At 39.8% G+C, this 26,805-nt stretch overlaps 2 protein-coding genes, 1 long non-coding RNA gene and 2 other non-coding genes across 6 annotated transcripts; 1 reads left to right on the forward strand and 4 right to left on the reverse strand.

Moving 5' to 3' along the window:
* Positions 1-42: 42 nt before the first annotated feature.
* Positions 43-11,795, reverse strand: SUMF2 (sulfatase modifying factor 2). Of its 2 annotated transcripts, none has more exons than XM_026671695.2 (9): positions 11,616-11,795; positions 9,587-9,734; positions 8,521-8,635; positions 7,772-7,816; positions 5,704-5,854; positions 5,011-5,066; positions 2,958-3,042; positions 2,102-2,267; positions 43-582 (listed from the first exon to the last, which is right to left on the reverse strand). In XM_026671695.2, exons 1-9 carry the CDS (start codon positions 11,749-11,751, stop codon positions 474-476), a joined length of 1,011 nt encoding a protein of 336 aa, XP_026527480.1. In that variant the 5' UTR covers positions 11,752-11,795; the 3' UTR covers positions 43-473. The 2 variants fall into 2 exon arrangements, with proteins under 2 accessions (XP_026527480.1, XP_087814531.1); XM_087958405.1 differs by having other exon boundaries at positions 2,102-2,337.
* Positions 1,160-2,991, forward strand: LOC148132699 (uncharacterized). Its single transcript, XR_015748249.1, has 2 exons — positions 1,160-1,274; positions 2,912-2,991. It is a non-coding gene; the product is annotated as an uncharacterized LOC148132699 (long non-coding RNA).
* A 1,947-nt stretch (positions 11,796-13,742) lies between the features above and the next one.
* CCT6A (chaperonin containing TCP1 subunit 6A) lies at positions 13,743-25,467 on the reverse strand. The gene is made up of 14 exons (XM_026671692.2): positions 25,296-25,467; positions 23,201-23,264; positions 21,725-21,859; positions 20,757-20,930; positions 20,512-20,615; positions 19,841-19,951; positions 19,256-19,415; positions 18,705-18,787; positions 18,099-18,195; positions 17,437-17,584; positions 15,787-15,920; positions 15,450-15,552; positions 14,372-14,444; positions 13,743-14,063 (listed from the first exon to the last, which is right to left on the reverse strand). The coding sequence occupies exons 1-14, from the start codon at positions 25,427-25,429 to the stop codon at positions 13,991-13,993; spliced, it is 1,593 nt and encodes a 530-aa protein (XP_026527477.1). The 5' UTR covers positions 25,430-25,467; the 3' UTR covers positions 13,743-13,990.
* On the reverse strand, positions 20,059-20,193 carry LOC113414700 (small nucleolar RNA SNORA15). The gene has a single exon (XR_003371214.1). It is a non-coding gene; the product is annotated as a small nucleolar RNA SNORA15 (small nucleolar RNA).
* Positions 21,296-21,426, reverse strand: LOC113414702 (small nucleolar RNA SNORA22). Its single transcript, XR_003371215.1, has one exon. It is a non-coding gene; the product is annotated as a small nucleolar RNA SNORA22 (small nucleolar RNA).
* Positions 25,468-26,805: the final 1,338 nt, after the last annotated feature.

Here is a 26,805-nt window from a genome sequence, read left to right on the forward strand (position 1 = left end):
CTCCTAGGGCCAAAAAGGTTACTCGTTCTGGCAAACCATGACTTTGTTAACTATGGTTTCTTAAATTAATCAACCAACACAACATGCTGGTCACAAGCTATAGCTTGCAAATCTTATTCAAAAACGCTAAACCAAAATGCTGTTCAAAATGCTATACCAAAAACAAATACTGTAAATGGCTTAGAGAAATGAATGAGCCCAGCCAATCTCAGTTTAGGTAACCCAATGGTTTCCTGCATAGGATTGTTCCAGAATGAAACCAGTAATCTGCAAATATCAAACAATGTGTATCCCTATTACAATTACAACCAGTAGAAAGGTTTTGTTCATTTTTAGCTTTCAAGCTAAAAATTTTTGATTTTTATCAAAATCAGGCAAAAAAAATACCCAAAGTCTGGCCAAGAAAGATGCAGGCTGACCCATCTCCATAGGAGAAAAGATCTGGGTCTTTTTAGAAGAGTTTAATGTTGGCTTCAGAGTTCAGCCTTTTTGCCGACAGCTTCCTGTGCTGGTTGCTTGACGAGGCTGGTGGCACATCGGAAGCTCAAGTTGTCTGAAGAAGAATCGGGAGTGTTCCCCATCCTATGGATTAAGAGGAACAAAGTTTGTCTTAGTAGAAAGTCTCCTCAGTCATCTGGCCCAAATCCAGAGCTACTTCAGCCTTCCAAAAATTTCCTCTTCCCATACTTTAGGACTATAACCAGAACTCTGCCTGGGAAATTCTAGAGGTTGCAATCTAAATACACTTGAAAAATGGCAGCGTGGGGAAAGTGGGATTTAGTTCATTCAATCAGTTTACTCTTGGTGAGTTTAAAAAGGAATTCCACATTAATTAAGCAACGGTAAACATCAATATACATTTAAATGTTTATTTAATGGGGATCATAAATTGCAAAAAGGATTGTTGTGACCTGTCGGCTGCCGGCCCCTCCGGCAGCTGAATCAGATGAGGAGGAGGAGGAGGCATGGGAGTCAGGGGCCAGCATCATGGCAATCTGAGAGCTCTGAGGGGAAAGAGGGAATGGAGCTGGCAGAGAGAGAGAGAGAGAGAGAGGCAGAGCCTGGGCCGTCTGTCAGTCCTCAGATGGAGAGTCAATAGCTCCCAGTCTGGAGGTGGCTGATGAGGAAGAGGAAGAACAGCTGGGTCCAGTCAGTGCCTGACGCACTGAAGGCAGAGAAGAGGAGAGCAGCGGAAATCTATGGGCCAGTCCTTGGGATGGAAGAGCCACCACTGCTAGCTCTGAGGATAAAAGGCAGGGGGCGGAGATGATTAGGTATGGCAGACAACTATTCATCTCCCTGCTGGTCAGTCACTGATAGCCTGCACTTCTGAATCCTGTCTGGAAATTATCAGAATTCTTCTTGGAATCTGCAGCGCCTTCTGAGAGAGAGAGAGAGAGGGAGGGAGGGAGAGAGAGGGGGGAAGAGAGAGAGAGAGAGGGAGGGAGAGAGTCTGCTGCTGGAAGAAAATGAATTGCACCTTCCAGAACTTCTTTTGCAAGTGTGGAAAGAGAGAGAGAGTGACTCCTGGTGTGTTGGGGCCAGTTTAGGGGGAAAGGGAGTGAGTATCACTTTCCACAGGACTAGAGCCTTCATAGTCTCCTGTGAGAGAGCGGCTGCTGGCGCTCCTAACAAAGAGAACGTTTCAATACTTGTCTGGAGCTGGAAGCAAGGATGCATTCTTGCTTTTTCAATCTCTTCTCCAGCTGTCTGGAATTTGTATGGCCAATCTCAAGATCTCTCCTTTCTGAGGAATTTTCAGTGGTCTGAATTCAGCATCCAGCTGCAGTTTTCAGTCATAATGTCTCCTGTTGCCAGTGGAATGTCAGTTAGTTTTTTCATCACCGGAAATCTTGGCAGCCCTGGCTACTTTTGACAAATGATATAAGCAGCATCATGCTATTATACCAGAAGCTCCACCCTTTTTAAAATGCCTATGTGATGTTATGACACATATACAAAATGGACAGGACTTGCTACACAACGGTGTACTGTTGCTGTTGTGAGACTGATGGCTGCTGCTGATTGTGTTTGTCCAGTATACTGTAAGTTTTAAATTCTGGAGGAGAAGATGCTGATAAGATGTCACCTGCCAGCATACCTGGTTGTAACCTGAGCTTTGTGATTGGCAGAGCCATCCACTGTATCAATCCAGGATGCTCCTCGCAGGACACGCATCTTTTGACCTGGCTGGCGGGATGCAGGACCATTCGGATGGTACTCTGAGGATGTCCATTCCCAAGTATTTCCTAGCAAATCGTATAAGCCTGTGATTACAGCAAAGACAGTAATTCACTTGGGGAAGCCTCCAACCAGCCTGCACAGAAATATACGAGCCTTGGAAGATCAGAAAGGAAAAGAACAAATAGACAGAAAAATGTATCTACAAGGTTTGTGAAAAACTGATGCTGGCATATTTTCTAGAACTAAACCTGCATTCATATCACAAACTCAATTGCTGGCCTGGAATGAAGATTCCAGTCCAGGTAGTCCTTGCATAGCAATTACAATATGGACCAGCAGCTCTGTCACTAAGCAAAATATCAAGTAATTGTACTGGATTTATGTCATTTCCATTAAGTTAATCACTTGCTGTCATTGTGACATCACTTAACCACAACTTGCAATTTTACTGCAAGTTCTCCATTGATTCTGCTTGTCAGAAATCATAAAAAAGCATAAAAATTGAAGCATAAAAATTGTGATCATGTGATCACAGGATACTGCAACAACCATATGGGCAAGAACTGGTCAAAAAGCTACTTTTTCTTGGGCCATTGTAACTTTGAACAGACATTTAACAGGACTTTGTAACATGCAACTATGTGTTAGGAAGACAATTTAACTTCCTAGAGAGAGGACCTTGAACTTTCAAGAACCTTCACTTAAAATGCTTTCTATTCCACACCAGCATCCATAGACTGACCAGTTCCAATGACTATGACCTGTAATCTTACCATAGTTATTCTGAGGAGGAAATGCTGCCACTGGGGATGCTCCACGAAAGCCATCTTCAGCTGTGTCAACTTTGGGGAAGGTGCCCTATGTAGACAAAAGGAGGTAAATAAGTGAACAACCAAGATAAATAAAAGACAACAAATCCAAACTGGGTGCCAAAATTCAGGTGTGTGTGTCATAGTTCAAGAGTAGTCTTGAACAGCCCATGAAACAATGAAATGGTATAATTGATTAACAGTTTATGTGTCATCAAATTGGTATTAAAATTTAGTAACTCAATAGATAGATCTCTCTTTCCTTCCTTCCTTCCTTCCTTCCTTCCTTCCTTCCTTCCTTCCTTCCTTCCTTCCTACCTACCTACCTACCTACCTATCTATCTATCTATCTAAGCTTTTATCCCAGGGCAGTAACTCCACTGAATTCTACTGTATAGTGTAATATTAATGCAATATCAGAGGTTTTCAATCCGATGTATAGAATGTGAAGGATGTGTGTTTGTGTTTATTTTCAGTCATAATGTACACTGAAGATGGTATTTAATTTTGTTGTACGAGGTGCAATGACAATAAAGTAAACTAAACTAAACTATCAGAGAAGGGGAGGAGGAGAGGGAGAATAAATATACAGGCTGCACATCTGACATATATGACTTCAGGCAGCTAACAATTAAAACAGAGTACAAGAAAATAAAAAGCAATCAGAATAAATAATATAAAAGTAGCAACTGAGAATGCTGACAAACAAGCTATGAAAAAGGCTCCTTCATACAATCAGGATCTCCTAGACTTGATGGCAAAGCCGGGCTTCTAGTGCCTTGTGAAAGGCCATCAGGGTCAAGCCAAGTCTAATTTCTAGAGCAGGGGTCCCCAACCATCGGTCCGTGGACCGGTACCGGTCCGTGAAACAAGTCCTACCGGGCCGCTAGTTGTGCGCCGCCATCTTTTTGATGAAAAAGCCCGGTGAGCTTTTCGGGTAGAAAGCTCACCGGAAGCACTTTTTCATCAAAAAGATGGCGGCGCCCAGCTATGCCGGTACTGGGCGCGCCATAAAAAGGTTGGGGATACCAGGCCGCGGCATAAGAAAGGTTGGGGATCACTGTTCTAGAGGAATGATGTTCCTGAGGGCATCCTGCAGATGGATCTTCTCCAGGACTTTCTGTCCCCAACCTCATCCTTCAGAAAATGTACCCATTGCCACAACAACTGATCCATTTCATCATTTCTCTCCCCCCTCACTTTCTCTTCACTTTCCCAATATTTCACAGACTTTTTCACAGAGCTAGGTCTTTGGATAATGTGCCCAAAATTTGATTAATTTCAGCCTGGTCATTTGTGCCTCAAAGTGCAGGGTGTAACCAGCAACAAAGTATAAAGGGATGATCATGCAGATAAAGAAAAGTCTTGGCCATGTGGACATATGCACATGTGGAATAAAAGAATCTAGGACTGTGAAATGGTCTAGGACAGTGTTTTTCAAAATTGGCAACTTTGAGGCGTGTGGACTTTAACTTGCAAAATTCTCCAGCCAGCAGATATATGAAATGGGCAGCCTATACACTTATTCCCTTGACAGCCGAAGTGGTAAAAGAGGAAGAAAGAAGAAGAGGAAGCCTATACATTTATTAAATTCCTTATATGCTGACTGGGGAATTCTGGGAATTGAAGTTCCCACGTCTTAAAGTTACCAAAGCTGACAAACACTGGTTTACACACAGGAATAGCCTTGAACTGGGATCAAATGATTCAAAAAGAAAGATTGGGAGTGCTTATTGTTATTACTCTTAAGAAGGGTTGCAATGATGTAGGATTGGATGCTTTTACTGAATTTTGCTTCTGGATTTCATTATATCATCACACTTTCTGCAGTGTGGTTATAAATAGATATGGAATTTTTAATGAAATTAAACACAATGCATATCAGTGTTGCTATTTTATTGAAGCCAAGTCACATGAATGTTATACAGGAGCAATATAATCCCCTCATTTTGCATATTAAATATGGGTATTTCAAATCCCTATTTACTGTCAAGACTACATACCTACTACTACTTACCTGCCAGAGGTTAGTGCGGTTGGCTAAAAATTTGTTTCCCCAAGGATACAATCTGTCTAACAAAAAGGGGAAGAAAAAAATAAAATGGTAATGTCAATTCACTCTATCAATTCTAAACATGCCCATTTCCTCCCTTCAACCATTGACCCTGGAGTAGTCTTTAATATCAAACATTTAAAAAGCATGTGGATTATTAAAACCTGAATTCCTAAATACACTGTTTGGATAGCATGCTTAGGGTTATTGGTGTATATGCCCATTATGCGCTTGTTTACTCTCTTGTAATCCTTTCCTCTCCAATCTCTCCACTCTGCAAAGGGAGAGAAAAGCCCAATGCTAGCTGGGAAATCCTGAAAGTTGAAGTCACACATCTTCAAGTTGTTAATAGAGAAACACTACTGTAGACTGCCTGCCTGGATTAACAGGACAATAATCTTGATTGACATCAATGCTTCCCAAACCTGGTAAATTACCCAAAATTAGATAAAAGTGGCTTTTCTTTGGCTAACAACATACAAATCCATTACCCAATTATGAAGAGACATTTAAAGTGACTTAAAATGTTTTACGTACACTGGGTAAAAAAGGGTTTTCTGATAAGGGGTTTTGGGTAGAAGAAAGTTTGGGAAACAGTGATCTAGATGCTAGGCAGGGTGATGGATCTAAGACCACTTTGGTTCCTTGCTTACGTACTCTCCAGGCCTCCCCTAGCAGCAAACTCCCACTCCTCTTCTGTTGGTAGCCTCTTCCCTTTCCATTTGCAAAAAGCTTGAGCATCATTCCAGCTCACGTGCAACACTGGGTAGTCTAGCCTGTCTTTGATGCTGGATCCAGGACCTGAAGGCTGGAGATGGAAAAGAATTCTAGTTATTTAAGGTATTGTTTTCCATTTCCTCTCTTTAAAAAGGCTCTCAGAATGCCTTGCAAATCTCTGTACAGTAGTGAGATGCTTTCTGTTCCTCAATCTTATAATCTAAACCAGGGGTCGCCAACCTTTTGGACCTCAGGGATCACCAATCTCATAATTTTAGATCCTAGGGACCACTAACTGGTTCTGTGGGTGTGGCCTAATTTGTGGTGGTCATGTGACTGACTGGGCACGGCTTGTATGTAAATATTATAAATATTTATATAAATATTGACTTTTTTTTTTTATTATAAAAAAGAGCAACTTTTACCCAAAATCAGGCAAAGCAGGCAGGCAGATTGAGCTGCTCACAGAATCGCAGATTCATTCAGAGATCTATCTATCTGCCATCGGCTAGCTCAGTCTGTCCCATAAAATTTGCTCGCAAGCAATCTCACAAAATTAACTCACAACACACCATGCATGTAAATATTGAATTTTTTATTTAAAAAAAGAACAGATTTTACCCAAAACCAGGCAAAGCAGGCAGATTGAGTTGCTCACAGAATAATTCTATTATCTATCTATCTATCTATCTATCTATCTATCTATCTATCATCTATATCTCTGCCATCGGCTAGCTCAGTCTCTCAAATTTGCTTGCCGTGAGTCTGCACTGAATTTGCTTGCAAGCAAACCTTCAGTCCTAAGGGAGGTTCGGCTGTACTTAAAAGCAGAGCCAAAGATCTAAAGACTAGCTGGAAAGCAAGAAATCCAACCATTTCCTGCTTCCTAGCTAATCTAAATCTCCCGGCACAGAGAACAGATGATGGTGGGGGAAAAAAAATAGAAATTTAGCAGACAAGTTTACCGGGTAAGGAGTGAGTGGGCAGGGAGGGTTCTCACGGGCCATGTGGGAGGCGTAGCACTTGTGTTTCTGTGCAGCCTGGATTAATTGCTTTGGGGGGTTGCTCTTGGGGTGAGATTTCTCTGCTGCCCACCAAAATTTTCTGGTTGGCGACTGCTGATCTAAATGACATGACACATAAGGAATCAGGACAAAGAAGGAAGAGGAAAAACAAACTCTGTTGTTATCACAACCAACTGAGAAAGAATTTGGGTAATTTGATGGAATGACAGCCAGTTAAGAGGCAGCTGGCAAAAATGTCAAAGATTAGCTTTTCTAAAGGTCAACAAAGATAATCTTTCATCAATTGATGAGATAAACAAGGGCAAATTTAGCATGGATCTTCCTCACTCAGCCAATTTAACATCTGCATATGCCAAGGAGTTTATAATTGTTTTTTGCCCAAACTAGATCATCAACCCATGTAATCTGGCTTCTCCACCATAGACCAGACTAGTTTCTTGGATTTATTCATTCCCTTGGGGGTTTCTGGTTCTCTCAAATCCCTAAATTAAATTTGCATGTCTGAAAAGCTACTGCAATGCAGGGTCTACCAAAGACAGATTAATTAGTTCAATGTCCAAACTACCTTAAGACATCATTAGTCTCATCCTCAAAGATCTTGGGCACACTCAACTGGAAACAAAAACACCACATACTTTCTTACCAGGAATGTCATTAAAATCTTAAAATAATAATAATCACATTTTCACAAGATGTGGTGAACTGAATTTTTTTCCCCTTTAAAAAGGACTAATTTTCAAATGTCATCTGGGGAGCCTGCAGATACCATGTAAGGGCACTGTGGATTTTCTAGCGCTGGCAAAAACATTTGGTGCATTTTCTATTGGCAGGGTATGCAGAGGGCCCCAACTAATGTTATTATGCATCTTGGATGTCAGCCTAGTCTGTCCTGTATCCAGTATGGTTCACTAATCAACACTGTGGTACCCAAATCATGTCTCTAATAACATCTATATTCCTCTTGTCCTCTAGTAAAGACTCACCTGTCTCCAAAATGCCTTCTCAATTGGAAGCCACCATGGTGCAGACTAAAGGAAAAAATAAAAGTAGAATGTAATCAACAATAAAAAAAATCCCAATTATGAACTGTTCCCTTCTTCACCAAAATAACATGCATTTGTCCCCCATTTTTAGAATAACATTGGAAAGACAATCCTTTTTAAAGGAAGAAGGATGGCGTAAATTTGACCACAAATCTTGGTTCATGAAAAAGCCCATTTTAATGATTTATTATGATTTCAAATACATTGGAAGGTGTTGTAAGGTTGGTTGCTAAGATCACTAAAGCTGAAATTGTTGCTCAATAAAGATACAGAGCCCTAAGGACTTGGCATGCCAAACTAGAAGCAACAGAAGATATATGCAATAAGAAATCAGAATTATACTTTGCAGGCTGAAGATTTCAGATCACAAAACTTTAGGCAGGTTCGCTGAAAAGTTGTCACTTTCTGCCAAGCTACAGAAGCTACATTAGGTGAGATAGATCGACTCACTTCATGACAGTTCATGTTAGAATTATAGTTTCCTAGAATTTATTACTTGTAGTTTCTCTCCTTGTTAAATCACACTCTGGACACTCACACTATTTCCCAATACTTGACTGATCCATTTACTGATGTAAATTGGTGCTGAGTAATCTATGAACTGTAAAACTTACTGGAGTTTGGAACCTTGAAAAGCAGGTTGATCAAAATCACCCCTTTCTCCCAAATACTGAAAAGTGGCCCTTTACCTCTAATTTTTGCGTCACTTTCTTTTTAAGCTCTTCTGGGACAAAATTCTCAAAGACAAAACTCCAGTCAAATTTCTCAGCTTCCGTTTTGTATTTCTGGTCCTTCACGAATTCCCTGTGTCCAAAAGATAAAACGGATTTCCTAACCAGCCATTTTTGGAGATCTCTTAACAATTTTGTGGATGGGGGCTTCGGCTTTTAAAATTCAGGCAGGAGAAAGGTACAGGGGATGTGATAATGATGTGCTGAAATCACCTGGAATGGGGACTGAATTGATGGTGCCCTATTGTTTTTATTTGTCACTTTTATACATTTACACAGTGTACGATACGTCTAGTTCTTTCTATTCCCATAAAACATCAGTGGGAAAGTGCACTGTTGTCATCTGAGTGTTTACAAATATCTTAGGACATAATTTTGTAGCCTCTGAGGGACCCAAAGAAAAGGACTGCGGGAACACATATGATGTACAACTAGCTACAATGCACTAAGCCCTTTCTCATTCAGCACTGGTTTCTTGTGTTAGCCTTTGCACACTAATTATGTCTTGTTTTTCATAATGATATTCTGAAAATAAAGCAACTAGTAAATCCAGGGTATGAAGAAATTTGCACAGACAGAAGGTTGGCACTGAGGGTGTTATTGTTCTTTCTTAACTACTAAATAAATTGTTCCCAAATTGGACTTTGCCACAAAATAGCTGTATCAGAAATTTACCTTCCCTACCATTCCATCAACCACAAATCTGTACTCTATTTACACCACCCAGCTAAGACAACCCTTCATGCATGATTGTAATCCTCACAAGTATCATCCCACAATGTTCTATTGCAGTCTGAGCTGTAACTTTGAGGAGTTTCTTAACAAAATAGTGCATAGTTCTGGCCTTCCTGTAAAGTTTGTTTCCTCATCTGGTCTACATTGAAGGGCTGACCTGGAATTGTTAGAAAGCTGCAAGTTGTGAATGCAATCTAAAATGGTAGTGAACATATTGTATTATTTAAGTAAGAGAGAAACCACTGCCAGTCAAAAACTATGTACAGCTAATGTGGGATGTGACCTTTACCTGAAGTCTTTGTTGGTGACCGGATACTTGTCCATAAGGAATGGTTTGATTGTCCTAAGGGATCTGTCTTCATTTTTACCATCCAATATGTTGGTTCTAATTTCCAATTTCCCACCAGGCAGCTGTACTGTTTCATCTTTCTCGAAAGCTGAGAGAAGAGTTAAAATTAGCAGCAAGAATGTTAGGGAATAGCAAAGAATGAAGGCAAATATACGTGTCCCAGGATAATGTTGCAGGATCCAATCTGGATTGGTCACCAGGAGCAGAGGTTTCTTTAGTCTTATGAGCTTTCTCACATTCTGGTAAGAGAATTTCCCTGAGGATGGGTTCTACTTCTAGCATGAGCCCAAAAGCTTGGAAGACTAAATCTCTGGTCCCAATGACCAACCCAGATTGGATCTAGGAGCAAAGAAGAACGAAGGAAGGAAAGGTAACAGCTGGATTCACAGAAGGCTCCAAAGGTGTTGGCATTTTGTGATCCAGACATCATGGAAAAACTTCCATGACTTGTAATTTGCTGTTCAAATCAGCCATCATGTAAAACTAGGACTTGGTTTATCGGGCACAACATATTATATGAACACAATAATTAAGTTTTGCTAATCTAAGGTTATGGTCTAATGCAGGGGTGTCCAACCTTGGCAACTTTAAGACTTGTGGACTTCTGGGAGTTGAAGTCCACAAGTCTTAAAGTTGCCAAGGTTGGACACCCCTGGTCTAATGTATGGTGTGAATATTGTTTATACGTCAGGAGTCCAAATTTTGAGGACAGTCATAGGAAGTCTTTTTGAGGGCTGCAAAAGTCTTCTAGCAGAAGAAATTATAGGGAAAAAATAAAACAGGAACCACTCAGTATGCTCAGTTCTCAGATATTTCTAAAAACGTGAAAACTTGAACAAATGAGAAGGCACAATCTCATGTATACTTTCCCCAACATTTCCTATTTTCTTATTTGAATCAAATGCTATAACTATTCCAAACGACAGTATTGTACTTTTTAAAAGCAAGAATTTGAAATACCTTTGCACATTATACATTCTGCTTTTGCTTTATCCATTATCTATTTGGATATTGCTATTTTACCAACTGTCCTGCATCGATAAAAAGACAGAATATAAACCAAATTAATAATAATAAAAATACTTACGTTGCATTATTTATTCTGTAACTTGGGCAACCTCCATCCAAAAATCATTTAACTTAACACAATATTTCCTTAAAGTTATACCCTTTGGAAACACATTATTGAGTACATTCTGAATCAGAACAGAGTTGAAAGGGACCTTAGAGGTCTTCTAGTCCAGCCCCCTGCTCAAGCAGGAGACCCTATACCATTTCAGACAAGTGACTGTCCAGTCTCTTTTTCAAAACCTCCAGTGATGAAGCACCCACAACTTCCTAACACAAGCTGTTCCACTGGTTAATTGTCCTCAGTGTTAGAAGTTTCTCCTTAATTCCAGGCTGCTTCTCTCCTTGATTAGTTTCCACCCATTGTTTCTTATGCTGCCTTCAGATGCTTTGAAAAATAAATTGACCCACTCCTCTTTGTGGCAGCCTCTCAAATACTGGAATATTGCTATCTCTGCTTGCATACAGAGGTGTTTTCCCCATAACGGTGCACTAAAAGCTGAACGCCGTGATAAAACCATTAATTTTTGTAGGATTCGTAGGGTGCTCGCTAATTTTGCTGCATTTTTTTCTTCACTGCAACAGCCTAAAAATCTGGAAATGGTGGTATGTTGCACCAGCCTTCCTTCTGATGGATCCCAATTTAATTCTAATGGGAATTCAACAGGCACAGCCCTAAGCATGCCCGTCTGTGTCTGAAGCAAGTTCCGCTCTATTCTGCGGAATTATTTCTCGGCTTCGAGTCTTTCTGGCAAAAACATTCTCGGGGAGGGAGGGAGGAATTGGGGGGGGGGGCTTTTCCAGGTTTTAGCACCCGGCTGCCCACAAAGAGAGCATTAGTTAGTTCGGTTAGTTCGACCCCCAGGAGGGAAAAGGAGAAGAAGCTGCGGCGGGGACTCACCGGGGTGCTCCGAACGGCTCCCGGTCACCGCCCAGGGCGACAACAGGACGGGCAAGAAACTCGCGAGCAAGGCGGGAGAGAAGAACATTGACACGGGGAGAGGAGAGGACGATCCCTTCGCCCCCTTGGCAGCCATTTGCAGCGAAGCAGCCGGGCACGGCGATTGCTTCCGGGGTCGACAGGAGAGACACACACGTGTACGGGCAGCTGCGAACTTCCTTCATTTCGCAAACTGCCTGGGTTGGTTTCGCGTCGGATTTTCTCGGTGAGGACTCCGCTCCTATCCCTCTTTTTATTCGAAATAGTGCTGGTCTTAAACCCGGAGGAAGAGAAAAACTATCTTGGGATGATTGATGGCTATTGGAATCTTCTGTCTCCGAAAGGATATTTATTTTATTATATAAATATTATAATATTTTAAATAAACAGTTCATGAAAGGTTCTCATTTTATTAACCAGTTTGAACAAGCCACACTTGACTCAAGTCAAAAAGGAGCAAACAACATAATTTTGGGTGCCTGAACTAAGGCCTTGTCCCGAGTTAAAGCTGATTTAATCCTTAGTCAGCTTTTTTTGCAACTTTAATTGCATTAATATATACATTTGTTTTTCCTTTTGAAAGAGGATTACGGACTGGTGGGTATTTCTGAATGCCAGCATTCAGCATTTAAGTGTTGGTAACCAGTTATGAAGGATTCTGAGTTTTGCAATTGCCTCCATTCTGATGTAGTCTGGGGTGTGCAGGAAATGTGGCAGCATACAGATTTAGGAAAGGAGGGCTTTAGGCGATTAGAAACAAAGCATTCCATTTTATTTTGTAGTTGCTGTACTTGGCTTCCTTCCAGTGCTTGAAGTAACAAATATAGAGCTCATCTGTTTTCTGCCATCCTACTGTTATACATCAGTGATAGAGCAACTCATTTTTATTTGAATAGTGTAGTAAATCCATAAACAGAAAATACCTGTTTTATAAAGCTACTCAAGATAGTACAGATTAATCCTTTGCAGGGGTGTCTTAACTGGCAGCTCGCAGGCTGGATGCCTTTTTCACCCCAGCTCTGTGAAAGGGGAAAAAATACTGCAAAATGTCATGTGACAGCAACATGACACAGCAAGTTTGACACCAGCTTTAGAGAAATCACTGCCTAATTCAATCATTACAGTGCAGTCAACAAAGCCTAGTTAGTCCTTTTTATAGGCCAAAGTAGAGACCAGATTTTTCTTTGCAATCTTCCCATTCTCACTTAAATCAGGGGCCACTGAAAAATGCCTTCTCTGCTACAGCTGAGCCCAGTATCAGCAAAACCAGAGTGCTACAATGCTATGAAAATTGGGGAATATGGTAAATGCTCTATTTAATATAGTAGTGAGCAAGGGTTGAGTAACCTAACCCTCAGTGGCAAGATGTCTCACTTTTGCCTACCCAAATATCCCAACGCATTATACCCATTGCCTGCCTCCCAAGCCCCTTTCCAGCACCTCAGCTGACACCCCAGTGCAGCGTTTTGTCCATTAAACTAGATCCTTTCAAGAAAAATGGCAAAAATGCATCTCATTCGCCAGGCTTTTAATTTCAAACTACTTTTTAACACCTTGATTTTAATTCAATTATTTTATATTTGTAATGCGCCACCTTGAATGCATGTATAAGAAGATAATTACGCTTTTTCTGGCAATATGTGCCATGTAATTTCATACCAATAATGCAGTGGAAACTATGGGTGACATGGTGGCCTACTGGAGAAGATGCTCACCAGCCACTTGGAAAGTTGAGTTCAATCCTAGGTAGTAGCCGATGTTTCTCTCCTAGGGCGAGAAGAAATATCTGCTGCAAACTCCCATGTGGTATCAGGAAGGGCATCTGGCCAGTAAATGCTCAGCTCCATCTAAGAGATTGGACTGCCATTTGTCAGAAATGGTGTAGGGTCTCCCGCTTGGGCGGGGGGGTTGGGGTTGGAGTAGATGATCCACAAGATCCCTTCCAACTCTGATTATCTGTATCTAATCACCTGGCTCTACCAGGAAGGGATTACAGGGTCATAAAAAGGGTGGGGTTTTTTTATACAATGGGAACTATAGAAAATGATATAAACAACGAGTATTATTAAAACAGACCACACTCAAGTCTGAAGAGATGGCAAAACTTTAATGGGTAGAAAGACAGTAACTTCAGATGCATTTGTTCAGTGCATGTAAAAAATAAATAGTAATTGGTTCTATAGAAGTGAAAGATATCAATTTGTGAGTTGCCAAATTCCTGAAGGTAAACTTTTCTTCCTCCTATAATTTTTGAATTACACATTGGAAAGGGGGTGCTGTTAACATGAATTCAGGAAACCGTTGGTAGAGATTCCCCACTCAAGAGGTCTTCCAATTCAGCCTTTGAGAGATGACATTCCAGCTCGCATAATTTCATCAACCAAAAGAATGTTGCTAGCAATAACAGTGCTGGAGAAAACAGGAAGAGAAATTTCATTGGTCTTTATCGTTCATTTAATAAAAGTATAGTCAGCCCTTTTTCTTGTATTCTTTAAGAAGGTTCATATGGCCAATTTCACTTCTGCTTTTTCTTCCCACATTAAAGGCAAAAAAACCTGAAATATGAGACCCCATACCTAGTTACTAGCATTAAAATAGTCTGGAAAAACATACCAACTTATTTATACAAAAAGTATACTCAACCAGGTCTTAATTGTCAATTAAATTCTATATGCAGTTATGGTCATTTTTTTAAATGATTAGCTATAAAATGTTACCTAGAATGAAGCAACTGTTTTTTAACACTGTAATTATCCCAGATTCCAGCTGCTCCTGCTACCATTGGCTCACCTGAAAGATATAGGAGAAGGTTCATTAAAAACAATATCGTTTCCATAGTCTTTTGATAAGATTGCCAGGGTTGTTTTGTTTTATAAAGGATCCTCTGTGCAAACTGGTTTGGAAAACTAAAGACATGCATAAATATTCTATCGAATTAAAAATGGTTTAAAAACTGGAAAGCAATTGTCTGTTTCCTTTGGGAGCAATTCTGCAACTTTCCCAGCCAGTTTCCAATAAGCCAATTGGGGAAATCAGATTCACTTCATAATAGTGTGATTCACTTAACATCCATGTGATTCACTTAATGATTGTGGTAAGAAATTATTGATTTGCTTAATGACTGTGGTAAAAATGAGTCATAAAATTGGGTCCAGTCAACTTGCTTAATGACTACATCCCTTAGCAACATTAATTCCAGTCCCAATTGTGATTTAAGTTCAGGATTACATGTACAACAAATGTTTATAGCCTGCCCTTGCCTGGGTTATTGGGGATACGACCAAGCCTTCTTTACAATATTCAGATTTGTTTATGTAACTGCTAAATTGTCACAAATAAAAAGTACAACCATTAGCACCAGTTCACCTCAATGAATTCTACATGAGAACATCATCGATAAAGGAGAATGCTTGCAGCTCAGGATTGAACTGTGGGGTCCTTGGTGCTCTCTGACCTGTTGTTTTCTTGCAGAAGTTTCATTACCCAAACTAGGTAACATCATCAGTGTCGATGTTAGTTTGCGTAATGAAACATCTGCAAGAAAACCAAGCTCAGACTGCACTAAGGATCTTCTGAGAACTTTGTTGGTTTAGTGGTACTGTTTTCTGGATAAAAGTTTGCAACTGAACTCAAGCTGAACTGAGTTTATAATAACTGTCATTTTCAAAAATCATCACCCATCTGTTAGCTTAGTTTGTAAAAGAAAAAATTTGAAGACCATAATATACCCAGCAGTTTGGAACTGTGAAGTAAGCCCATCAATCATGCTATTCCCAGCCACTGTTCTATACTCACCAGAATTTAGGTCCACCCCCACTAGTTGTCCCGACTCGGCATATTCTGCTTGAACTTTAACTAGTGTTTCCTGAGGATCATATCCAGCATTCTGAGCAAGTACCTGTAAGAATAAATACAGGGGAAAAAATAATTATTTTCTATTGTTCACTTTGTCAAAAATGAGCTATTTGGTATTTAGTGGAGATAAATGTCCAATATATACTTAGAACTGACTGACACCCCCCCCTTTCATTTTAGTTTCAGCTGTATCTCTGCTGACAGCTGGAAAGTCTTGTCAATGGTAACTACAGAGCTCAAGAATGCTATAAGAGGTTTTTGTCCAGAAGCTTCCTACCTTAGGGATGATCAGCAATGCATCAGCAAATGCCTGAACTCCCAGCTGGCTTCTTCCTTTCACACTGGGCTTATGTTTCACAAGGGCATCAGCTATTGCCACCTCCAGGGCTCCAGCACCTGGAACTACACAACCTGGAAAATAAAAAATCATTTGTTAACAATCCTGCAACAAAATGCAGGACAGACACCCAAGGAAATAGTGTTTTAAAAGGGTAACCCTGTTTCTTAAATATAAAGCTTTTGGGAGTTCTCAAGTCTTCTTAAAGGAAGAGTTTTAACTCTGGAAATCTTTCCAACTCAACACATGCTGTATGCCTCTGATGTTCGCACAATCATCTATGTGGTAAAGTCTTATTTTACCTTCATTCCCTCCTCTCATTTATGTACCTTTAAAATAGTTTTAAGTTGAAAGGCAGGACAATAGTAACTACTTATAATTATTTTTAAACTAGTTTTAAAATAATTAGTTTAAACTAATATAATTATTGAAACTAGTTTACCTGAGGTTTTAGTGCATTATTATGCTTCAGTTTAGGAAAGGAGAAGGGTTGGTTGTAATTGCCTTGGCAGTGTATTATAAGCTGCAACACCTATGTTCATTCAAGATGGCTTAATTATATTAGCACAGCCATTACTAGGAGCCAGAGCTGGTGTGGTATTTCTATTTTATGAGAGAATTTATATTGTTTTGTTAACCATCACCACAATTTCAATTATATTGGTACTCACGTAGCCAAAACATACTGATCACAAACAATAAGTACTACTGGGCCTATCTAAATTTAGTAACACAAAAGTATCCTGAAGCAAAAATGTTTAAAGAAGATTGTTCTTCCTTCTACAAGAAAACCTTGAAATATGAAGGATGCTAAACTTTAAAAATTTTAAAATATAATTTTCTGCAGATACAATTTTTCTTATTCGAGACCCATCTTACCATTCATGAAGTTTTAGATTCCACTGTATCCTCCAAAGTAAAATTAGTGAACCAACATATGCAACTGCAAGATGCTAACATTGAAGACCAGAAAGATGCAGTTTCCAATCCATATACAAAGTAGCTCTCCAGTCAGTCCAATCTGTCCCTAACCATTGCTTTTGTTGGAAAAAAAATCAGAGAAGGGAGTTCTATGTATGCCACTTTGAGCTCCTGGACCTCTTTTTGATAAAAAGGAATTTTCAAAGTGCTATTAACCAAATGTATTAATTGAAGTAATATTAAAATAAAACTTCATTTAATCAATTGGCTACCCTGAGGCTACTAAAATATGAAGTGCTTCTAACCAGGGGTGGGTTTCTACCGGTTCTGTCCACCTCTGTAGAACCGGTAGCTCTGAAAAGCAGCAGACATAGAACCGATTCTATGTCGGCTGATGTTTTTGCCCAGCACTCACCCGGGCTCTTACCTGACCTTTATTTCCTGATTTTTTTCAACTTCAGCTGCTGTGCAAAGCACAGCTGCAGTTAAAAAAGCAGGAAAAAAGGGCTTTTTGAAAGGCCGCTTCTCTGCATGCAACATGCTGATGACGATTTACAGGTGCAGCTGGCAGCGTGCAGGGAAGCACACTGTAAATGACCGAACCTTGTAAATGACCGAACTGGTAGTTAACCCTGTCGGATCCCACCCCTGCTTCTAACCCAGACTCACCATCGTCAATGGCATTTTTGACAGCACGTAGTCCATCTCTTATAGCATCCTTGATCTGTGTCAGTGTGTGCTTATTCGGTCCCTTGATCAACAGAGTCACAGAACGAGGGTTTTCACACTTCTCAATAAAGGTATATTTCTCTTCACCCTGTGCAGAGAGAACAGTTCAGACTTTAACGATCATAAATGCTAAGTATGTGATATATATTGAATTTTCTACAGTTTTGAACAGTGCATTTATTATATTGTTACTGTGTCTATTTTTATTTGTGTTTAAAAAGCTCTTAGCTTGTTCTATTTAGTAATAGCTAAGAATTCCAAGATTAAGTTATCATATTTCTAAATCACTCACCTCCCTCAAAGAGGAACTCTAATTCTATGAAACATTCTTCCACCCATCCATCTACCCCAAGGGTCTTCAAACTTGGCAAGATTAAGACTTGTGGACTTCAACTCCCAGAATTCCTGAGCTAACATGGTTAGAGGAGGAATTCTGGGGGTTGAAGTCCACAAGTCTTAAAGCTGTCAAGTTTGAAGACCCCTGATTTACCCACTTGGCTCATAACGCTATTGAATAACGCTATTGAAGTTAGGTATTAATTATAATGCTTGCCACAGAAATCAAACTGAAAAGAATTAAACACTTTAAAAATCAAACTCACCAAGGTATATTCATAGACAAGACCTGCATGTCCCAGGCAGTCAATGGAGAGGTCATCTACAGAATTCATAGCAATACCTCCACAGGCAAGGGTTAACCTGAACATAAAGAATAAATATGCTTGGATATTTCTGTTATAATCTGGATTCATATACTGCTGTTTGCTTGATTTGGCTTCGCAAGTTGTGAAGTTGTGAACCAGCTGTGATTTATTCAGTAAACCAGCATTTAGGCTAGTGGCAATATCTGCTCTTTTTAAATGCAACCAAGAATGTTAAGTAGTCCCTTTGTTCTAATAACGGGATCAATGTGTGAATATCTTTATGTAATACTAACCATTCAAAGTGATTAAAGTGGTTAATTTATATCAGTATTCTAAATTTATTTTGAAGACATTCTAAAGAAAACATTGTTTATAAATTTCCAAATGTTTTCCAAACATCTAGGATTAGAATTATAACATAAGAGAAGATCACTTCTCACAAAAGTTTTGGGCATCACTTTTCTGATTTACAGCAAGATGCTGTATTAGGGACTAAACATTTTCAAAGGAAAACAAATAGCAGTGTCAGTCCAAGGCAGCCCCCAGGTTCTTGCAGAAACTGACCTCTCCATATTTCTTCGCTTTGCTCTACGCAGTGCTACTATCCCTTCTTTTGCAAGTGCATCCAGGGACAAAGGATCAATCCCCTGAAAATACAGAAGACCATGCAATAAGCAGATCTACTCAGGTTTAAATAAAGCTTATACTGAAAAATTAAATAAAGAAATGATGCAACAATACCATGATTTAATGAACCACTAGGGTTCCTATTATAGCCAAATGTCTATTAATGATGAATTTATTATCAACTTTCAATTTCATTCTACGCGTTGTGCACTGACAATAAACATTTTATTTGATTTGAACTTATGTGACTTGCATAATAAAATGTCATCTGACTCCCAGAGACTCTGGATCATTTACAATAACACAAGTAACTAATTTTCACAAATGGCCCATTTCTGATAAAATGGACCAACAAAATCTGGATGCAAATTTTGTCCAATGCTAAATAGGAGGCATGTAAAACAATGTTTCATTCGATTTGGCCCATTTTGTATTATAGACCCATTTCTTAGGCAACCATCTCAATCAATACCAAGCCCTCCGCCTACCTTTTGGTTGATGACAATAAAACCTTTATTTGAATCCCCAACAACTGAATTTTTCAATTCTATGATTTTATTCACTCTTTCTTCAATGAACTTTCTTTCTGCTTTAACAAGCTTTTCTCTTTCTTCTGCACTCTTATAAAAGAATCCAGAATTCACCTCTCTGGAAAAAAAAAAATACTGTCAGAATTTAAGTTATACAGGAAATATAAAGAGTAACCAAACTCTCGGGTCAAACTTAACTCCCGGTAAAGGACATTGACAAAATCCAGGCAGTTTTCTGGGAAACTATACAGAAATAGCTTCCCGTTGTCACCTTCCAGGATTTTTTCATCTCCTAAATCTAACATATCCTCCAAGCATTATGTGGTGTCTCCCAATCAATTACTAACCAGATCTGGCCTGATTTGCTTTCTATCCCAGTAAACATATGTGAAGGTAAGGGCAGTCAGAAGCAATTGACACCAGAAATAGTGGATTTTAACCAAGAAGATCCTATACACCAAATACCAAACTCCACAAATTTAGGATTAAACCAGCTCAGTTTGCAAGTCCCAATTAGAGCTGTAAGTCCTAAGGTACACATACGTTTTTTCATATTCTAGTGACACATTGCAAGTAAGGATGTAAGCATCTTCAAGCCTCTTCTTCATGTCAGGATGACGAGCGCCATGGTCCAGGACAAGTCCTCTTATTAGGCTGTAAAAGATATTTAAAATAGCTTTTTAAGAAGTTAGTTTCAGTTGTTTATCCCTTCTAGTCTTTAGCATTTCCTGCTAAAAATAGGACACTTAGGAACAACTTTGTTGTGTATCCTTTTCAGACCCGTGCATACTGCTTAAGGACAGCATGTCACTAGACAAATCTGAGGCAAGTTTTATTCTTGCATGGTGTCTGACTCCATTAGCCATTGCAAAAGCCAATGCAGAATTCACCCATGCCCTCGGTTCTAAATACTTCAAACTTTGACTTCAATCCCTTTAACAGTTCAGAATAAAAGATATTCTTTATTTATCAGATATTATAAAGCAGAAACAATATAGTAAATCTTCCACCCTAAGGCCCACACTTGAACAATAACTCCCACAATTCTCTGTCATGCTGGCACAGAATTCTACAAGATCCAATATCTGGAAAATGCCAATTTAGGAAAGGCTAAGAGAGCATGATGTCAGACAGTGATGATTCTGCCAGAAGGGAAATGCAAGACTGATATGTTTCAAGGCTTTGGGAACAGAGCCCATTTATCTTATACCTACGTTGTGTCTGTTTCAGATTTATGCTTCATCTCCATTATTTCAACCATAAAAAGATCTATTGGCTCATTTGGTTTTCTGATTGCCAGAATCGAATCGACTACAGCCTTCAAAGAAAAGAGAACAAGCCACATCAAACAGGACTCCAGAATTTAGCAACTCAACTATCCCTCCTCCAGGGATCCACTTCACTTTAAATATGGGAATTATATAGAATTTAGTTCTGGACACAAATCCATGAAACTCACCTCAGTTAAGATGTCAGCAAGTTCAGCATGGACCTTTGTGCGGAGGGAAGTTCTAGCAACATCTAGGAGTATTTCCCTGTCCATTTCCTTTGCTACTTTGACCTGCTCCAGGATCTGAAGAGCTTTTTCTTTTGCAGCTTCAAATCCTTCTGTAACTAATCGAGGATGTAACCCCTAATACCAACAAAAACATGGTTTAAAAAAATCATGCGCACATATACAATTCCATACTCTGGTTACAGACAAAAATAAAGCGATCAGTTTCCACAAGCAATTACTTTTTATTATTAAAAAAATATCTCTAGACATACTTTAAACCCCTTGGAGCAGGTACTGAAACCCCTTGGAGCAGGCCAGTCGCTACGATTTGAATGGCATATACATTTAATAAAATATTATGACATTATTAATGGTAAAGGTTGAGAGAAAAGAAAACAATGGAAAATCTGTCTACACAATAGATTTAATCAAGTGATTTCAAGGGAAACTGTTTTACTTTTTTAACTTTTCTAGATGATTGGAGGCTGTGCATGAAGACATTTTGTACTGTCCTTTTGAATACATGTAAAAGGAAAAACAGTCCTTTCAATGCAGAGGTAAAGTACAGTTTATTCTTGCACAGAATTATGCCAAAGAAACTATGGAGCTCATTTGGGTGTTCACTGTGCAACAAACTCAGAAATTTCTCACATACTGTGGTCAAAACTCAATTATATATCATTCTTAATCTGAATAAACAAAAGTTCAGAGCCACAGGGGAAAATAATAATTTGTTAAATATGTTACAAAGATTGAAATGTTAGTCTAGTTTATGGATATTCACTTTGATTTAGCAAAATAGGGATGGTGCAACTAAAGAGTCTTTTTAAATAGCAACACCAATAATTTCTCACTCAGCTTTATTTGAATATGAAAGCAAATTGAAGATGTCCTCATGCACACTACAAGCACATAACACTGTCACATACCTCTGAAATATAGAGATCTGCCTGTTTGAGCAGCTCACCAATTATAAGGACATTAGAAGTAGTCCCATCACCAGTGATGTCATCTTGTGCTGTTGCTACTTTGGCTATCAAGGAAGCTGTTGGATGTTGGATTTGCTGATGGATGCAAAGAGAACAAAAAGAGTATCATCAAAATGTCATTCCTTTGCTTAGTTACTCACGATCTCTGGATTCCTGCAATATGCTCTACATGGGGTTCTCCATGAAGAGCCTTCAAAAACTTCAAACTTTTGTTTTTATGCTTTATGATGTATATCACCCAGAGTGATTTTTTGAGATGGGTGGCCCCAGAAAGCAAATAAAAAGGTACACAAGGCAGCTGCCCAAGTAGTTAAGTAAAGGGTGGCAGATTTCCAATCAATATAAAACTACAATATTGCTATGTGAGTTGCATTGTTGCCAGTGTGCTTCTGGGTGCAATTCAAGGTGCTGATTATTGTATTTAAAACCCTTCATGGCTTGAGACCAAGCTAGCTAAGGGGCTGTCCTCTCCCAGTCATTTCTATCTTTCCAATTTGATGGAGCAGGTTAGCTTGGGCATGTTATGGGGCCCGCTGGCCAGGGAATGTCATTTCTCTGCCTTAGCCTCTGCCCTCTGGGGAACATTCTCCTTTCATAGCTCAAGATGATCCCATACTTCACAAGGCCGTGAATAGTTGGGTTATGTATCTGGGGGCCCAAATGTGTTAAGGTGTTTCTTAACTATATTAAGACCCATGGCAATAATTCCACTCAACAACCATACGTATTTACTTTTATGCTTTATGATGTATACCACCCAGAGTCATTTATTGAGATGGGTGGCCATAGAAATCAAATAAAAAATGAATACATTCCTCCTTTTACTATTGTGCTTTATTATCAATTTAATCACTTGAAGAAACAATCCACAGTAACACCAGCAATGTATATATTCTAATCTTTGAACCATAAAAGCAGAGAGAAGCTTATGCTTTGACCAACAGATCCTTCTAGACCAGGGGTGTCAAACTGGATTTCTTTGAGGGCCAGATCAGCATCGTAGTTCTCCTCCACAGGCGGGGGGGGAGGGGGGGGAGAAGAGATGGGACGGATGGCCCCCAGCCCCGTTTTCAGCCTGGACCGCTTCCTGCAGTACCCTGCAAAATGGAGCTGGTCCCTGCTATTTCCAGGCCAGCCCCATGGGCCAGATTTAAACACTCTGGATCCAGCCAGCAGGCCTTGTGATACCCCTGTTCTAGACTATTGTTACACAATTTGAACTGAAGTAAAATATAAAATCATCAATAACTTCGACATAACATTTTTAGTAAAAATTTTGCCCTGTATCACCAATAGTGTTCACCTAGTAAGATCTAGCAATGTGCTTCTTTTCTGCATGTAAATAAAAGTTCAAGAAGGTATTGTATGAGTTGATATTTTTAAAATTATGTTTTTGGAAGGGAAGGGAAAGCTTACCATCTCATGAAGCAGGACATTGCCATCTTTGGTAAGCTTGATATCACCAGCACCAGACACAAGCCTATGGAAAACAGAAAGCAAAGCCCTCAATCCTAGTTCTTTTTCCAAGTGTTTGGGCAAAAGGACCTGACAAATTTAATTCCCTAATATCACTATTCTTACTGTGTACAAAGAATGATTCAATACTTTTGCAAAAAGAAGACATTTCAAAGCAAACTATGATTCTTTTTTTGGCTAATCATATATATCATTAAGGAAAGGCCTATTAATAAATATATATCTTACCCCAACCATCATAATTTGAAATGAAGGATATCATTACAGGTAGGCCTCGACTTATAACAGTTCAGTTAGTGACTATTCAAAGTTATGACGGTACTGAAAAAGTGACTTATGACTATTTTTCACATGTCCATTGCAGCAACCTCTGTCATGTGATCAAAATTCAGATGCTTGGCAAATGACTCATATTTGAGTCTGCAGTGTCCCAGGGTCATGTTTTACAACCTTCTGACAAGCAAAGTCAATGGGGAAGCCAGATTCATTTAACAACTGGGTTTCTAATTTAACAACTGCAGTGTTTCACTTAACAATTGTGGCAAGAAAAGTCACAAAAAATGTCTCACTTAGCAACATAAATTTTGGAGTTAATTGTGGTAATAAGTCAAGGATTACCTGTATAAAAGACCCACATTGCCACCCCAATATGGAGAATCTTCTGATTGTTTGGCATGCATCCCATAGCCCCTGACTTTTTCTTTAGAGAAAAAAGGAGATGGGGACTTAGCAAATGTAGTTTGGGGCTTGGCCAATAAAATAATACAATCTGTGTGAAAGAAAAACCTATGTAACAGAAATGTTAAGCGGGCACCATCACCACCAGGGCTCTTTTCTACTTTCAACTCTGGAACTGACTATTAATCAAGGGCAGAGGTCTCCAAACCTGGCAACTTTTAAGACTTGTGGACTTCAACTCCCAGAATTCTCCAGCCAGCATAGCTGGCTGCAGAATTCTGGGAATTGAAGTCCACAAGTCTTAAAAGTTGCCAGGTTTGGGGACCCCTGACAAGGGAATATTCTTCTAATGCCATCTCCTCCTCCAGCCAGTTACAGCAACCAGATGCAGATGGCATAGCAACTTCAGTACTTTAGAGTTGTGTAAGTGAGCTAATTTTGGGAGAGGTACAATTATAAAACTATGACATTGCCTCGGACTAAAATCTGGCCAATCAAACCTGCCATGCTTTCTTTCAGCTGACACCATGCACTGATCATTAAGCCAAGTACATGGTAACAGTGCTCCACCTGTGATGGTGGATGAGAAGTTGCAATAACCCCACCCCCAAAGGTAAGACAATTATGTTCAATCAGTATGTTTTAACTTCTGACTTGTACAAAACAAATTGGCAGATGGGACAATTTTATGCTCAAAGCATAAAAATTTAGAGTGCCAGTGGGGTTAAGGAGTTGGACTAGTAAGATACAGGTCCTAGTCCACCTTCAGCCACAGAAACTCAGGGGTGATTTTGAGCCACGGGATTTCTCTAAGCCCAACCCAATCTCATGGGTTGGCTACTGTGGGGACAAACAGGAGGAGGGATTGCACCTCGAACTCCAGTACAAAAGGCAGGATATACATTGAAAAAAAAATTCCTAACTAATTGCGTAGATAAAATAAAGAAAGCCTTATTTGTAATCACTCTAAATCGACCGAGGCAAAAAATATAAGTATTTTATACCGATCTGAAAGTGCATCGTACCGCCCAATGCTTTTTAACTAATTACACGCCCTGTAAAGACATATTTGCTGTCGCTCTGCATGTATTTTTTTTTTTAAATAGATGCCACTACTGGTACTGCCTGATCCCTTCAATTTTTATAAAAGAAATGTCATTGACAACACTGTGGAAAGGCTAAGTACAAAAGAGCATATCGGTAGGTGGGTTCGGGGTTACTTTGCGCACGCATTCACCTCGCTGCTTCCGGCCTCGAGCGCCATGTGGGTGGGTGGGGCTAAGGTGTGGCCACGCCTCTCCCCAACCCTCAGCTCCCATAACGAGCTCCCCCCCTTCACCCCCCCGCCCCGCCTTACATCTTCATGGTTCCTTTGGGCCCGAGATTGGTCCTGAGCACATCCTGCAGGCCCCGCGCCGCGCTGATATTGACCGCCAGGGCTGCTTGAGCCCGCGCTACCTCAGCTTTGGGATTGAGCGCCTTCACCGCCATCGCTCCCGGGTACTTCTGGAGGAGAAAAAAAGGAAAGGAGCGAATGTGCGCACGCTCCCGCCTGACTCGACCCAGGTCTGACGAAACGAGGGGCGGGCCTAGCGACGTCACAGCCTCCTTAATTCTAGAACAGTCCATATCAAGGCCTAAGCACTTGGGGTGCTATTGGTCCTCTGAAAAACCGCCTTTCATTCCCATTGGTCAAATATCTGCGTCGCTCATGAGTCCACTGGGCTTCCTTATATAACGGCTAGGATGGCGGTTGGAGACGGTTGCTATGCAAAATGGTGGTGGGCTTACGTGTGGAATATTCATAAAACTTTAAAATACTACTTTACAATCTGATTAAGTTATTTGTTTAAAAAAATTTTTTTTGCTATCTGGATTGCTTAAAAGATATTTATAAATGCACACATACACCCGCACACATGAACGTACTGTTAACATTATTCCCTTAAATCTCAGATTTTGGGATTCTCCCCTGAACTTTCAGGGACTGAGAAACAAAATCAAAAGAATGAATATAGGAGGGTCCTATATTTAAATAACTCTACTCTTCCTATCATTTTAAAATCTGACCACTAATATAAAATCATTTGCAATGTTTCCCTAACAGTTTAATACATATATTGTACTTAGGTAACATTAATTATGCCATATTCCACAGAACAAATAGAGAAGTCAAAAGTCCTAATATTTGGGTTTTGTTTTTAAAATTCTCTTGTGTTAGTTCTAATAAATACATACTCGACTTAGGGCCAAAGAAACATGCTAGGGATGGCAATCCTAACATCCTTCCAATTGCATGGCAGTATTGCTTTATCAAATTGCCTAATCTTATGGTGGGTGTTGTGGCCTAGACTGTTAGTACAGGTAGTCCTCAACTTTCGTTCAGTGACTGTTCAAAGTTACAACAGCACCCAAAAAAGTGATTTATGACCATTTTTCACACAACCATTGCACATCCCCAGGGTCATGTGATCAAAATTCAGATGCTTGGCAACTGGTTCATATTTATGATGATTGCTGTGTCCCAAGGTCATGTGATCCCCTTTTGCGACCTTCTGACAAGCAAAGTCAATGGGGAAACCAAATTCATTTTACCAACCGGGTCACTAACATCAACTGCGGTGACTCACTTAACAATGGCACTTAACAAATGTCTCACTTAACAACAGAAATTTTGGGCTCAACGGTGGTCATAAGTTGAGGACTACTGTACCTGTACTGGGTGATTTCAATCTTTCCTCCCTGAAATCAGAGGTAGCCTAGGGTTTCATGGCTGTCAAGGCAACCATGGTCCCACCCCCATCAGTGGCCTGACTAATATGAAAGACCATATTCATCTTGGAGCAGATGTGTTGTGATTTCCTTTG

The sequence above is a fragment of the Notechis scutatus genome, chromosome 1, assembly GCF_049901735.1.
Source record: "Notechis scutatus isolate UNSWTSFEM ecotype Mainland chromosome 1, rNotScu1.2, whole genome shotgun sequence".
Lineage (NCBI taxonomy): Eukaryota > Metazoa > Chordata > Lepidosauria > Squamata > Elapidae > Notechis > Notechis scutatus.

Bases quoted from the DNA above. Each gene is read 5' to 3' on its own strand.
- SUMF2 (XM_026671695.2), bottom strand. From the start codon at position 11,751: ATGGCTGCCAAGGGGGCGAAGGGATCGTCCTCTCCTCTCCCCGTGTCA. The intron at 9,735-11,615 runs GTGAGTCCCCGC...CTCTTCTCTCAG, and splicing joins GAGCCGTTCGGAGCACCCCG to CTTTCGAGAAAGATGAAACA. The intron at 5,855-7,771 runs GTGAGTCTTTAC...TTCCATCTCCAG, and splicing joins AGAAGGCATTTTGGAGACAG to CCTTCAGGTCCTGGATCCAG.
- CCT6A (XM_026671692.2), bottom strand. From the start codon at position 25,429: ATGGCGGTGAAGGCGCTCAATCCCAAAGCTGAGGTAGCGCGGGCTCAA. The intron at 23,265-25,295 runs GTAAGGCGGGGC...TGTTTTCCATAG, and splicing joins CCCAAAGGAACCATGAAGAT to GCTTGTGTCTGGTGCTGGTG. The intron at 14,064-14,371 runs GTAACATTTTAT...TGTTTTCTCCAG, and splicing joins AAACAGTTGCTTCATTCTAG to CACTGTTATTGCTAGCAACA.